The following is a 16,261-nucleotide window of genomic DNA, read 5'->3' on the forward strand; positions in this document are numbered from 1 at the left end:
AATGTCCGTTTCTGAATTTATCTCATATAAAATATGGTGGTGGTACAGCGGTAACGTTGTTGCCTCACAGCAAGAGGTTCTCCTGTTCGATTCTTGGCCGGAGTGCCTTCTGTGTGGAGTCTGTATGTCCTCCCCGCGGTCGAGTGCCCTTCGAAAGACATGCGTGAATGGGCGTGCCTTCGCTGAAGGTTGGGATTCAGGCTGGAAACTCGGCACCATAAAAATCGACTGCCAATCATTAGCAGACCAGAGTTCTGCTGTGGCAACCCCTAACCGGGAAAAGCCGAAAAGACAAACAAACATAAAATAATATCATCTGCAAATACAGCCAACTTTTGTTGACTACCATACCAATTATATCATTGAATTTCTGAGTCTCTTATTTTCTTTGCCAATGGTTCTAAATATAATGCAAATAACAAAGGAGAAAGAGGACACCCCTGGCCCTAGTTCCTATGCTGTAACAAAAATTACCAGAGAGGAACCCAAACTGATCCACTTTAATTTTCACCTCCAACTCCTCATATATTTTCCTAATCAACCTTATAATTTTATCAAGGAATGGAAATGCTTCCATTGCCTTGCTCATAAACTCCTGTCTTACTCTGTTAAATGTTTTCTCTACATCAAGACCCACAAACAACAGTGATATTTTCTTACATTTGGCTTCCCTCTGGATCATCAATATTCTGTTAATGTTGTCAATTGTTTGCCTCCCATCCACAAAACCACACTGATCTATGTCTATCAATTTTGGCATCACCTCTGCCATTCTTTTAGCCATTATAAACATAAACACTTTATAGTCTTGGCTTAGGATTGAAATGGCCTGTATGAAGCTGGATCTGATGGGTCTTTAACCTCTTTTGGTATTACAGCCACCACTTTTTTCCAGGATGTTGGTGCTTCCCTCCTCTTATAATACTGTTAAACAAAACCTTACAGATCTTTGTCAGTTTTACCCTCCCAACTTCCAAACTTCCATAGGAATACCATCTCTTCCAGGGGACTATCCTGTTGATTGGTTATACATCACCATTTTTATCTCATCTCCTCCTATCCTATTCCTAATTGAGCCTCATCTTCTTCTAACCTTGGCACATTTAATGGAACTTCATGTACAAGTTTGGAAGCTATGAGGAAAGAAATTGATAAAGATTCTGAAGGTTTTGTTTAACGGTATTTTAAAAGGAGGGAAAGCACCAACATACCATAAAAAACCTGTGGTGGCTGTAATAGTCAATGATGGCAAACATCCATTAGACCTAGCTTCATATAGGTCCACTGTAATTTTAAACCATGATTACAAAGTGTTCATGCCCATACTAGCTATAATAATGGCAAAGGTGTTGCCAAAATTGATAGATATTGATCAATGTGGTTTTGTGGAGGTAACATTTGACAATATTAACCGAAAAATGATGATCCAGAGGAAGGAGAATATAAGAAAATACAGTTGTTGTTGTTGTTGTTGGGTACTGATGCAAAAAAAACATTTGACACAGTAAACTGGGATTTTATGACTATGGAAATGGAAGCATTTGCATTCCCAAATAATATAATAAGGTCAGTTAGGAGAATACATGAGGGATTGGAAGGAGAAAATAAAGTGTGAGGGTTTGTCTCTGATAAGTTGTATCCGAACACAGAAACCAGGCAGGGTGTATTCTTTCTCCTTTGTTATTTGCACTGGATTTAGATCCATTGGCAAAGAGACTCAGAAAGTTAAGGATATAATTTGAATGGTAATCAAGAAAATTTGGTTTTATTTGCAGATAATATTATTTTGTACCAAATAAAACCAGAAATGGACATCTCAGTGTTGTAGAACATTTTGAGACAGTTTCATGTCTTTTCAGCATATAACTATAAAATATGTACCCATACATGAACTGGTTCAACAATACACATAATTATGGGGGCATGATACAATGAAGTATTTATGGTATGGATTTAAAAGGATTCTTTTATGGCAACTAAGTACTATATGTGGGAAGATATTATGTAAAAGATAACACAAAAACTGAGAAACTGAAAGCACTTATTTACTGACATGGATAGCAAGACACAAGCAGTGAAAGTGTTTTTAGTCCTTTTAGTTTTATATACAGGTAAGGCATATTTTTATCAACCAGAGGAGAAGTTGTCGATAATAAATAACAAAGAGTTGAAGGGATGTATCTGGGAGGTTAAGAGAGCAAGGGTCAAGAGGGACATGCTGAGCCTTCTAATTGAAAAAGGTGGTTTAGAACTACCTGATTTGAAGGGATATTTTAGCGGTACACTGTTAAAACTCATATATGTAACAGAAGCAGAAAGTTACAATTCAAAGTGGAAAGGGATGATAATGAAGCAGGGGGGAAATTCATGAAATAAGGAGACAGTGGGATTTTGGATGCAGATCCTTAAAGAGAAGACAACAGACATACAGAATATTATATTCATAAAGTAGCAGAAAGTATTCTAAGAACTAAACCAACACAAGAATGCAGCAAGGAGATTTTGCCGATAGGGATGACTGCAATTAGGGTACATATAATAGGCAAGAGTGGTCTGCAATTTACTGGAGAAAAAAAGCAAAGGAACTAATAACTAGAGAGTGAAAGCTAACAGAATGGGAAGGGACTTAGAAGACATCTGGCCTGCTGATGAGAGACCTGCCTTTCCTGTCAGCAGTTGGTTCCAGAGTATAGGCAAAGAGAAAGGGACGGGAATTCTAAGTGAAAGTCCTGCTCTGGCAGAATTTTCAGTTGAATCTAGAACAGAACCTACTGATAAAATATTGCATGATAACTAGAGAAAAGACTGCGAAGAAAAACTGTATAAGCAACTCGCAAGGTATCAATGGAAGGACATATGTACTGTTCCCAAGTATATAAAAAAGTCTAGAAAATTTAGGATTTTCCTTGGAAATGTTTCCAACAGGTATTTTTATACTCCAAGAAAACTCCAAAAAAATCTTCCTCAGGTAGATGCCAAATATTAGAGGTATGATGGGGAAGAAAGAAATAACTGGGAGAGTGTAATGAGTTGGCACACTTTAAAAATTCCCTACAGAGTACTTTTTCAGAAATATTGAGTGAGCAAATGGATGTAACTAAGGAAATTTTTTTTTGAGCTGGGACACTGGATCTGAATTCCCTAGACACAGTAAGGCCTTGTTAAATTTAATTCTGTTGGTTGCCAGAAAGCAATTGCTAAAAAATGGAAAATAAAGTCTAAACCAACAGTATCTGAAGTACTGAATATTGCATCAGAGATGGAACTGGGATCTTTAGAATACGGTAGGATAAAATCACATAGAAATAACATGGAAACTGTGAGAACAACACACACAGAATAATGTTTTGGAGGAGGAGTGAGACTTAAGGGAAGGCAGGAGTTAAACAATTTATGTTGACGATAGTTATACAGAAGGCTTAGTGTGATGCATAATGTTTATAACTGGGAACTTGTTAATATAGTTTGTTTTCTTTTACATAAATGTATACTTGCCTATGTCTTAAGAGATAATTAAATAAAGGTATTAAAAAAACTAAGGGGAAATCTGTTAGCAAGATGCTAATTTAACACTAGTAAAGGCTGCCGAAACATGATGTGGGAAGAAGTTGTGAAATGTGCAAGTGAAGACTACATCTGAAGGAAATATGACAAACTGAGACAGTGTATTAAATAAAACTTTGAGACTGCAAAAAACAGTGAAATAATTAAATAGAAATGAAATAGACGTCATGGGGTTTCTCTTTGTGGCAAACAAGACAGGACTTGTTACAAATAAGAGGGCAAGAACTACACCCATTGTAAATACTGTGATTACAGGCATTATAAGGCCCAATGTGAACATAAAATCAAACCGGTAGATTGTGGGCAGGCAAAAACATTTAACTTAGTGTTTAAAATACAAAAAGCTGCAGTGGCAAAATATTAATGTTGTCAAATAAAATGAGCAGCCAAAATTAGAAGTGTTTGTGAGTGCAACCCATCTGGTGAATGAGGATACTATGCAAGTCAAACACAAGAGTTATTGCATTCAAAAATTAGCCAAACATTTGGTCTGAGAAGTGATGCATAAATTGCAAATCAGATATTTTTAAATTATACACTAGTGCAGGAGGGAATATAGAGAGGCACACTTGACATTTAAAATGTTGTGTTCCAACAAAAAAGGAGTAAGTGCATGTTTGCTACTGTCTTTTTTTTCTTCTTCTTTCGGCTTTTTCCCGGTTAGGGGTCGCCACAGCGGATCACCTGTCCACTCATGATTGGCAGTGGAGTTTTTTACAGTGTCGAGTTGCCAACCTTCCACAGAAGGCACACACAGACGCACGCACTCACGCCTAGGGCCAATTTAGAGTGTCCAATCCACCTACGGCATGTCTTTACTGTCTTATTATGGTTACAAAATGAAGTCAAGCCTACAGAGTTGGTTAAGGGGTGAACAAACATAAGGTAAGCTGCTGTTTGAAGATGCCACTTTGCAAATACAGTTAAAGCAATCTGATATTTTGGACAAAGACACTTGCATGATTAAAAGAATTAATGCGGTCCATGTGAAAAATGGTAGTAGATTTGCAAGTTAACAGAAATGTGACTAAGTAACTGAAATGTGCAGTGCAAAGCTACAGGAGAAGTGCAGACAAAATTCAGTGATGCAGTGCTGCCAGAATATGTGAAATATCAGAATGCTAAAGCCTGTAGTCAGTCCAAGCACAAAATTCAACATCAGCGCTAAATTACAATCCAGGACTAACTTACTATCCAACACATTAGCTATGTTACCTCTACTTGTTATATTGTTTTAACTTTCGTGGTACTAACTCATGAGCTGATTTTGAAAACATTTTCACTCATCTGATTCTACTTGTAAGAAAAACCCTCACCAAATCTTCCAACATCTAAACTCTAGAATGCTATCAGTACCAATAATCACCCTCCTTAATGGCATGAAACTTGAAATGGGTCCTGAAAATATTCCTGGATGCCTCCTTTATAGCATGAACCTGAACTACTGGAATCATGAGACACACTACTTAACCACAGCTTCCAAACAGGCTTTGTGCCAAATGAATGGAGAACTTCACCAGTTATCTCACTGCACAAGGGTGGGTCATTCATGGACTTGGGGAATTATCAACCCATAAGCCTGACTAGCCTGATATATAAAGTTATGGAGAAAATAATTATGGATATCCTAAATGATGACATAGGTAGCTCACAAACATAGAACCTAAATTAGATTGGATTTGTCAATGCCAGTTCTTGCTTAGTTAAGCTAGTAGACTTCTTCAAGAAGGTCACCAAAGAAATGGATGAAGGCATTATGGTGCATACTGTCTAACTTAACCTGGCCAAGCCGCTGACACAATGCCCCACTCACACATTGTAGAAAATCTCACTAAACTAGTTATAAATCCCTACATCATCTGCTGGATAGCCAACTGGCTTACAGACTGGACCCAAGAAATTAGAACAGGGGAGTCTTCTTCCAGAAAAAAGGACAATTACTAATGGGTGGCCTCAGAGCTTTGGGCTGGGCTGCCCCTGTATGGCATCAAATTCTCTGTGGTCAAGACTAACATCAAGGGCCTCTGGCTGATCAGATCTGCAGATGTCAGCAAATTGTGTGCAGTTACTGAATCCTCCCAAGTTACAACTATCCTCCAAGAAGGACTGATTCAGACTAATAACTTGTGTTGGAGTCATGGTCTAAAACTCAGTGCCAAAAAGTGCATCACAGTATCTTTCAAAAAGATGCCCACTCCAGCAAACTACTACATTGACAATACACCACTTAAGAGTGGACTCTGTAGTTAGGGATTTGGGAGTGCATATAGACTGTGATTTGGCATTTGACCATCATGTGTCTACTATAGTAAGGAAATTATTCTATGCTGTACAACTTATAAGCAGGGGTATGGCAACTAGATCCACACAAATCACTGCTCAGGTGTACTCCACTCTCATAAGACCATTCACTGAGTACAATGCCCCTTCTGTATGTAACTGGCCAGTCATATATAACAACTGTAGTGATCTCAGGAATTGACTTCTTAAAAACTGCTGCAAGCTCCATCGCCTATCCCGTATCTATCCTAATCAATTGTTCCATCTCAAAGCCATATGCCCCCATACTATCGAAAATATCTCATATCATCCCGCTCCACAAGAGAGGCCCATCTAAAGATCTCTCTAATTATTGGCCTATTGCCATTCTCTCACCCCTAGTCAAAATCTTACAGAAATGTATCCATAAGCAGCTCCTAGACCACCTCACTACAAATAACCTCCTGTCTAGTTCACAGCACTTCTTCTGTCCAAAACACAGTACATCCACAGCCCTCATACTACATAAATCTCCTCAAAAACAATGGACAACTAGTTCCTACTATATTCCTTGATATGTCCAAAGCTTTTGATATGGTATCCCACCAACTACTACTCAACACTCTAGCCTGTTTCAACCTAAACTCTACAGCTCTCAACTGGTTGTTTAGCTACCTTACTAATCAACAACAGGCAACTAAATGGGATAATAAACTCTCCACTCTCCTCCCAGTCTCTACTGTGGTTCCTCAAGGTTCCATCCTTGGCCCTCTCCTTTCTATTATATTCACAAATAGTCTAAACACTGCCACTAAATCTGCTTCTATTATTCAATATGCTGACAACGCTACTCTTACTTGCTCTGCTCCCACACCCGAAGAACTCCAAGATAAACTGCAAAAGTCATTTCTAGATATTGAAAATTACCTAAATGACCTTCGACTCATCCTAAAACCAAACAAAACAAAATTAATCACCTTCTCTAACAGGAAATGCAAAGCAAACCCACCTCCTCTCTCCATCTACTCCACTAATGGCACTATAATAGTACCAGTTAACCAAACAAAACTACTTGGTGTCACGATAGACAACAACCTAACATTCAATAAACACATACCACTCACAATAAAGAAAGTTCACATCAAACTTGGTGTTCTATATAGAGCCAAACCTTACCTTAAACAAAATGCCAGACTAGCCACAGCCAGATCCCACATCCTATCTACTCTTCTCAACTTTTCACTAACCTGCACAAGTCTGATTTACATCTACTAGATTCCTGCTATAACAAAATAGCAAAATATGCTGCTAATATACCCAAAAGGGCCCATCGTTGCCTTGCTCTTCAAAAATTACACTAATCTGTTACTGTTCAATCAGCTCACCACTGCCCACTGTATTATCCACAAACCTGAAAACTGCCCTGCACTCTCCAACATAGTGCAATTAAATACCAACCCCAGGACCCTTAGATCATCCAATAAACTTATACTCAAGGTTACAAAGTCCCATAATTACTTCGGCGACTCTCTCTTCTCCTTCAAAGTAGCCAAACAGTGGAACCTATTACCCCAGAATATCTTAAAAAACACAGATCGTCATAGCTTCAAAAAACTCCTAGAGGAATACCTTATTCAACAATGGCTATGCTCTTGTAATACTCCTGACTAGTTTTCTCATGCCTTCGATCAAATGTTTTCTATTCTGCTATCTTCTTGTCTTACTTTTTCCAAATGAAAATGCCACAATGGTTTTTAGTTATGTATCTAATGAGTTTCATATCACTGCCTGCAATAAAGCTTAACAAATGTAATGTTTTCTGTTTTACATTCACTTTTTGTAAATTGTGATTGTTGGCAACTGTCAAACTTTTTTGTATACTGTTTGTAAATAATTTTAAAAATTGTTGTACTCTTTTTGTACTATTGTTATGGAGCTTATCTCCCCAGGTCTCCGCTGACAATGGGCTACTTGCCCAGCTGGACTCTACCTGGTTAACAATTGTAAAATAAAATAAAATAAATAAGGAAAGAAATAAAGAATACATGGTGTAGAAAGAAATAAGGAAAGAAATAAAGAATACATGATGTAGAAAACAAGCACTATGTGGACTGTTTCAAAACTTTGTCCTTATACACAGTCTCTTACAAACTGCTGAGAGACAACCTAAGCCTGGCCTACACAGCATCCTCAGATCCAGCCTTAATGGACCTGTTGCATATCTGTAAAACAAACAGGAGCAGAAACACCTAATCACTGAACTTAAGCCTTTCCTGCAACATAAGCAGGGCATGCTGGGGGACAGGTACGTGACTCACAGGCTTCCCTTTCTCTGAAACAGGCTTTCCTTCCATGTGAAGCACAGTTTATCATTGCACTAATTCAAGCAAAACTTGGATCAGTGGATGGGGGACTGTAAATATACTACTGGTCTGGCACCTCTCTGTTAGAGACAGGAAGTTTGCAAATGCTCAGCTACCCATGCCCAATGATATATATATATATATATATATATATATATATATATATATATATATGTATGTATGTATGTATAAATATATATGTGTATGTACAGAAAACCCTTGGAAACCAAGACCTATCAAATTTTATTGGGAAGCACGGTTAGGCTTAAAAAGGTCTCTTGAGTTGATACTACAAACAAAAAAATTAGTTGGTTTGAACACTGATAAGGCAAAGGCAATGGAAGTACAGCCAAATACTGTATGTAAGGTACTCAAACGTGGCAACAAATGCTGAGATATAGCCCACTGTAGCCAAGGAAAGCAGAAAAAAATCAGTGTGTATAATCAGTACATCATTACAAGTACAGAAGCATAAAATGCACAATGCTCAGAGAAAAGGGAAGAAAGGCACAGACTACTAATCATTGCAGCTCCCCCACAGATGATCCTCCTTTAGGGAGTACAAAATAAATAAAAATTATGGGAATGGACGTGCTCCCTTAGTCTTGACTGTAGCATCACAACCTTCACTGATCCAAGATGAACAAACCTCTGAACACTGAAACTACAGAAAACACTGGACTGTGCCAAGGTGCAGATTTCAGAAGAGAAAATTCCACTACAGAAGCCCTCTGAATTAATATCTGCACTTTTCACATTGTCACAGCAGAAATATTTTATAGTATCAACAAGACCTGTAAATAAATAATAATAAAATAACCAAAATAAAAAAAAAAAAAAACAGAATCTTCTTGAACTATTACAGTTACCAAAACAAGTACTTGATAAAAAACAGTAACAACAGTTCTAACTTATTGTTAATGTTATTATTAACTTATTGTTATTGTTAATGGAACCACCTATACTGAGCCAGAAGACACAGAAAACCTACTGACCAACAAATTCTTCTCCTACTTTACTCCTCTCTCCCTCTCAACTTCCCCTTAGGAAACATCAAATATAAATCCCTGTACTATCACTAGGGAACAGGTCCTCAATGGTCTCTGGAAGGCCAAGAACACTGCATCACTGGGCCCAGACATTATCCCAGGATGCCTTTTAAACAGTATGAAACATGACCTATCAGGCCATCTGGGGTTACACTTGAAAGGTAGGCTCCAAACAGGTTTGGTGCCTCATGAATGGAGGACAGTAACAGCCATCCCTCTGTACAAAGGTGGGGCATCTACAGACCCTGGAAATAACAGACAGAGCAATAAGTCTCTCTAGTCCCATATGCAAAGCCATGGAAGAAATTATCATGGAAACGATCAATAATGTCTTAGATAACCTCCACACACTAGCCCCAACTCAGTTTGGTTTTGTCAAAGGCATGTCATGCCTACTCAACCTGGTGGACTTCTTTGAGAAAGTCACTAAAACAATGGATGAGGACAAAACAGTTTATACTGCCTAGCTTGACCTGGCCAAGGTATTTGACACAATACCCTAATCAGGCATTGTTGACAAGCTCATGAAGTTAGGTATAAACACTTATGTCTCCCAGTGGATAGCCAGCTGGCTCACAGACAGGACCCAGGAAGTTAAAATTGGCAAGTCCACCTCTAAAAACAGGCCAGTTACAAGAAGAGTCCCTCAGAAATTGGTCCTGGGACCCCTACTTTTTGGCATTTACTTATCTTAAATCAAGGCCAATGTCAATGGCCTCCGGCTGATTAATTTGCAGGTGACTGCAAATTAGCAACAGTCACAGAATCCCCTACCGACACAAATATTTTCCAGGAAGGGCTGACACCAACAAATAGCTGGTGTCAGAGTCATGAACTAAAACTACATGTCAAGAAATGAATAACAGTATCCTTTGGGAAGCCATCCACCCTTGGTAAATATCATATTGCCAACACACCCCTAAAAGTTGAGTCAGTAGTCAGAGACTTAGGGGCACACATAGACAGCAATCTAGCCTTTGACCATCACATGTCCACAGTACTGAGAAAATCATTCGGTGTTGTACACTTATGAACAAGATTATGGCATCTAGGTCCAAGGAGGTCATGGTTCCACTGTATTTGGCATTTATCAGACTTATCATTGAGTATAACTCACCCTTTGGTATGTAACTACCAAAGCGCAACCAGCAACTGGAACTTTCACAGAGGTTCCCCACTAAAATAATATATGTTGTAAGTAACATGTCCTATGCAGATCGCCACAAGGCCTTATCCCTGTATTCAGTCTCCTACAGACTGTCGAGGGGAGATCTATGCCTGGCATGTAAGGCACTGCCAGACCCCACCATGATGGACCTCCTGTAAATCTGCAAAACAAACAGCACCAGAATTACCCATTCCAAAGACTTAAACCTTGCCTGTGATATAAACAGGAACTGCTGGACAGACAGGTATGTATCCCAGAGACTACCCCTTTTCTGGAACAGGCTTCCTCCCTTTCCATATGAAGCAGACGTCCTCCCTAACCCAATTCAAGTGTAACTGGAACAAATGGATGGGGAGCAGGAAATTCATTCCTGGTTTGGTAACTATGTCCCTAATGGACAGGCAGCTTGTAAATGGTTCATCTTCCAGGGCCCAGCTTGTAAATGTTTCATTTCCCAAGCCCCTGCTTACACTTATGTAGAGTACTAGAACTTGTCAGAGATTTGGGGTGCATGGTTAGTCTTAAAAAGACCCTTGTAGTCATTAGCACACCTATGAACCTATGGTGTCTCAGGCCTTGCGGGCTGTATGATATGACTCTGATTAATAGCTTGGCCAGCTCCATTAAAGTCCTGCTAATTACTGCTTAGAAAAATTATCAGTCAGAATTCCCATGAAGAACTCAAACACATTTTGTGAATGTAAAAACAAGGATGACAACATTACGTATGTGCTTCTAATGGGAAGTACAGCTGCAATGGATTCACTCTTGAAGCAATCAGGGTGAAAACCATTTCCCAAAGAAAAAAAAAATGCATTATGCATTTTCATTGAAATATTCTTGTCTAATTTTGTAACATTAACACTTTTTTCTCAAAGTGTACCTTAAGAGTCCACTGTGGGAGATGATTAGGTTAACTATTGCAATGCATCTTGATCTTGTCATTCTGCATTTATTTGAGCCATATTTTGAATAAAAAGCTTTGTTAATTTTTTTATTCAAAACATGGCCCAAATAAATTTAGAATTTCCCTTGATGGCATCAACTAAGGGCTCTGCCAAGACTTTAATGCATGTGTTTCTTCTGTGCAGAATACATCCATTAAAGTCTGAGGGCACATTTCACGTTTTCACTGAGCTGATGTTATTGAGGTTAAAGATGATCTTTAACTTTCAGTGGCATCAGTATGGTGAAAACAAATTTAACAAATGCTAAATGAAGTTAATGCTGGAAGAACTGTTCTTGCCAAATGGTCAAAAATGCTAATAAGCACTTTATGCGTAATGTAGGATGGTGTTAAATGGTAAATTGCTGAGTGCAACAATACACAACGTGTGGGTTAAATATGCAAACAAAAGATCAAAGAGGCAGAAAAAACAACATGACTCACATATCAACAAGAGTAGTTATAAACTTCATGTTGTTGATATGCAGCTCTGAATGCTTAAATGAATATTCATACTACACCTTCAAGCTACCTCCTACTTCCCTGTCCCTCAGCCCAACTTCCCACCATAGGAAAGTGGTTCCACAGTACATGTCAACCAGAAACCTGCTGACGACAATTTCTTTATATCAGCATTTAAATTTAGCCAGGTTATCAGTCTAGTACTGGCTGAATCTGTTCATTTCTTTGTACCACCACAGAAGGCACTAAATACATTAATCCATCACCACTTGCTCTAGGACTGTTGTCCCTGATGGTACATTATAGAGCAGGAATCAAGCCTACAGCCACTGAGGATGCACAAGCCAGTGCATTTCTTTGTGCCGGTCCCAAGCCTGGATAAATGGGGAGGGTTACGTTAGGAAGGGCATCCAGTGTAAAACCTCTGTCAAGTAACATATGCAGACAACAATACAGATTTCCATACCGGATCGGTTGAGGCCCGGGTTAACAACAACCACCACAAGTACTGTTAGCCAACAGGGAGCTGGTGGAAATTGGGCTACTGTTGGCCGAAGGAGGAGAGGGAGAAGAAGAGGGGGAAGACATGGCCCGAAAGCAGAAAGAGAAGAAGAAGGTTAGGAGTGTAGTAGTGAGGGTAGGAACTTTGAATGGGAGAGAGCTGGCTGATATGATGGAGAGAAGGAAGGTTGATATATTGTGTGTGCAAGAGACCAGATGGAAGGGGAGTAAGGCCAGGTGTATATGAGGTGGGTTCAAATTGTTCTATCATGGTGTGAATGGGAGGAGAAATGGGATAGGGATTATCCTGAAGGAACAGTATGCCAAGAGTGTTTTGGAGGTGAAAAGAGTGTCAGATAGAGTGATGTTTATGAAGCTGGAAATTGATGGTGTAATAATGAATGTTGTTAGTACATACTCTCCGCAAGTCGGGTGTGCGATGGATGAGAAAGAAAAATTTTGGAGTGAGTTTGATGAATAGTGGTGAGTGTACCCAAAGGTGAGAGACTGGTGATTGGAGCGGATTTCAATGGGCGTGTTGGTGAAGGGAACAGAGGGGATGAGGAAGTGATGGGCAGGTATGGTGTTAAGGAGAGGAATGCAGAAGGCCAGATGGTAGTGGATTTTGCGAAAAGGATGGACATGGCTGTGGTGAATACGTATTTTAAGAAGAGGGAGGAGTATAGAATAACGTGCAAGAGTGGAAGAAGATGCACACAGGTGGATTATATCCTATGCAGGAGGGCCAGACTGAAGGAGATTGGAGACTGTAAAGTGGTGACAGGAGAAAGTGTAGTTAGGCAGCATAGAATGGTAGTCTGTAGGATGATGTTGGTGATCAAGAAGAGGAGGACAAGTGTGAGAGCAGTGCCGAGGATCAAATGGTGGAAGTTGAAAAAGGGTGACCGTAAGGTGGAGTTCAGGGAAGGGTAAAAACAGACACTGGGGGCAGTGAAAAGTTACCGAACAGCTGGGTAACTACAGCAGAGATGGTAAGGGAGACAGCTAGAAAGGTGCTTGGTGTGACATCTGGACAGAGGAAGGAGAATAAGGAGACCTGGTGGTGGAATGAGGAAGTACAGGAGAGTATAAAGAGGAAGAGACTGGCGAAGAAGTGGGATTGTCAGAGAGATGAAGAAAGTAGACAGGAGTACAAGGAGATGAGGAGCATGGCAAAGAGATAGGTGGCGAAGGCTAAGGATAAGGCATATGGAGAGTTGTATGAAAGGTTGGACACTAAAGAGGGAGGAAAGGACCTGTACCAATTGGCTAGACAGAGGGACCGAGCTAGGAAAGATGTGCAGCGGGTAAGGGTGATAAAGGATAGTGAGGGAAACGTACTCACAAGCGAGAAGAGTGTGTTGAACAGATGGAAAGAGTACTTTGAGGGGCTGATGAATAAAGAATGAGAGAGAGAGAAGGTTGGATGAAGTGGGGATAGTGAACCAGGAAGTGAAACAGATTAGCAAGGAGGAAGTATGGACAGCTATGAAGAGGATGAATAATGGAAAGGCTGTTGGTCCAGATGACATACCAGTGGAAGCATGGAGGTGCTTAGGAGAAATGGCAGTGGAGGTCTTAACCAGATTGTTTACTGAAAGCTTGGAAAGTCAGAGGATGCCTGAGGAGTGGAGAAAAAGTGTTTTGGTACCTATTTTTAAGAATAAGGGTGATGTGCAGAGTTGTAGTAACTACAGAGGGATAAAACTGATCATTCACAGCTTGAAGTTATGGGAAAGAGAAGTGGAAGCTAGGTTAAGAAAGGAGGTGATGATTAGCGATCAGCAGTATGGTTTCATGCCGGGAAAGAGCAATATAGATGCAACGTTTACTCTGAAACTGTTGATGGAGAAATATAGGGAAGGTCAGAAGGAGTTGCATTGTGTCTTTGTGGACTTGGAGAAAGCATATGATAGGGTGCCTAGAGAGGAGTTGTGGTACTGTATGAGGAAGTCAGGAGTGGCAGAGAAGTATGTAAGAGTGGTACAGGATATGTATGAGGGTAGTGTGACAGTGGTGAAATCTGCAGTGGGAGTGACAGACCCGTTTAAGGTGGAGGTAGGATTACATCAAGGATCAACTCCGAGCCCTTTCTTATTTGCAATGGTGATGGACAGGTTGACAGACGAGATCAGACAGGAGGCCCCATGGACTATGATGTTTGCAGATGACATTGTGATCTGTAGTGAGAGTAGGGACCAGGTTGAGGAGACCCTGGAGAGGTGGAGATATGCTCTAGAGAGGAGAGGAATGAAGGTCAGCAGGACTAAGACAGAATATGTGTGTGTGTATGAGAGGGAGGATAGAGGAATGGTGAGGATGCAGGGATTTGAGTTGCTGAAGGTGGAAGAGTTTAAGTACTTGGGATCAACAGTTCAGAGTAATGGTGAGTGTGGAAAAGAGGTGAAGAAGAGAGTACAGGCAGGGTAGAATGGGTGGAGAAGAGTGTCAGGAGTGATTTGTGACAGACGGGTACCAGTAAGAGTGAAAGGGAAGGTCTACAAAAGGGTAGTGAGACCAGCTATGTTGTATGGGTTGAAGAAGGTGGCATTGACAAAAAGGCAAGAGTCAGAGCTGGAAGTGGCAGAGTTAAAGATGCTAAGATTTGCACTGGGTGTGACAAGCATGGACAGGATTAGGAATCAGTATATTAGAGGGTCAGCTCAGGTTGGATCGTTTGGAAACAAAGTCAGAGAGGCGAGACTGCGTTGGTTTGGACATGTGCTGAGAAGGGATGATGGGTATATTGGGAAAAGGATGCTAAGGATGGAGCTGTCAGGTAAGAGGAAAAGAGGAAGGCCTAAGATAAGGTTTATGGATGTGGTGAGAGAGGACATACAGGTGGTTGGTGTGACAGAGCAAGATGCAGAGGACAGGAAGAAATAGAAACAGATGATCCGCTATGGCGACCTCTAATGGGAACAGCTGGAAGAGAAGAAGAATCAAGCGTATAGCACACACCTGGAAGATGGCGGAGATCTGCTTGGCACAGGATTCCAAATATCACATAGACTCAGTCTTGTGATGCAAGATGCAGCCCTCAAACATGCATGATTCTTGAAATGCTATAATGATCTCAGGTACTCATCCACTACTACTGGTAAAAGGAATGTGACTCTACACATTGCACTTAACCACCTCACTAGTTTCCACCACTGGTGGTGATGCACCCACTCAGACTGACAGACCTCATCACTCAGTGATCTCTGCCAGCTGCCCTGCAGCCACAAGGACTGCTAGCTGAACTCCAGATGTCATTGGGACAGTTGTGAACTAAGTTTCTATAAAAACAGGCTGGTCCTCCTGGCACTCCATACACTTACATAAAAAAATAAATTTCATAGGATGCTGGTATGATCCATCCTACAGTTATTAGTACACTATACTTATGCCAGTACTGTATAAACCATATTAACCTTCTATGCCAACCTTACGAATATTATCACTCACTTGATCTAACCTCAGTGTACATAACAGTGCGCACAACACTTACAGTGAGCATAGCCTATAATATACAGGGCCACCATAATGTATTTCATTTTACTTCTTTGTGCATGTTTAATTGTACTACCGGACTTACTGCATGTTTTCTCAATTTGTACTTTAGCATTGTATTATTAAGTGCACTACTGTATTTAGTGTATAGAGAGTTTCACATCAGGTGTCCCCTGAAAATAGGCTATGTATGTGCTAGGTATATGGTGGATATACCAAGTTAAAAATAAATAAGTACTAGATTATTACAGATAAATAACTTACCTTTAACTAAAAGTTGTGCAGTACTTGTTGCATTTTCAGCAACAAACTTGATTTCTCCTGCATCAGAAGCAGTCACATTTCTGAAAATCAGCATAAAAGTCTTTCCTGAAAGAAAGTATACAAAGAATGGCATAAATAGAAGTTTTTTTTAAAGTTTTTAGAGTCAATCAAAGGTTTACTCACAGAGATC

General features: G+C 40.0%; 1 protein-coding gene across 1 annotated transcript in view; it reads right to left on the reverse strand.

Annotated features, from left to right (window-relative positions):
- The window catches only part of OBSCN (obscurin, cytoskeletal calmodulin and titin-interacting RhoGEF), a 4,979,884-nt gene that overhangs the window by 2,950,768 nt on the left and 2,012,855 nt on the right, over nucleotides 1–16,261 (reverse strand). Inside the window, exon 34 of the mRNA XM_044066040.1 lies at nucleotides 16,072–16,176. Within this exon, the coding sequence (XP_043921975.1) occupies nucleotides 16,072–16,176 (105 nt within the window). The remainder of the gene's footprint in view (nucleotides 1–16,071; nucleotides 16,177–16,261) is intronic.

Source organism: Protopterus annectens, chromosome 3.part0 (assembly GCF_019279795.1).
Source record: "Protopterus annectens isolate FY-2018-M chromosome 3.part0, PAN1.0, whole genome shotgun sequence".
Taxonomy (NCBI): domain Eukaryota; kingdom Metazoa; phylum Chordata; order Ceratodontiformes; family Protopteridae; genus Protopterus; species Protopterus annectens.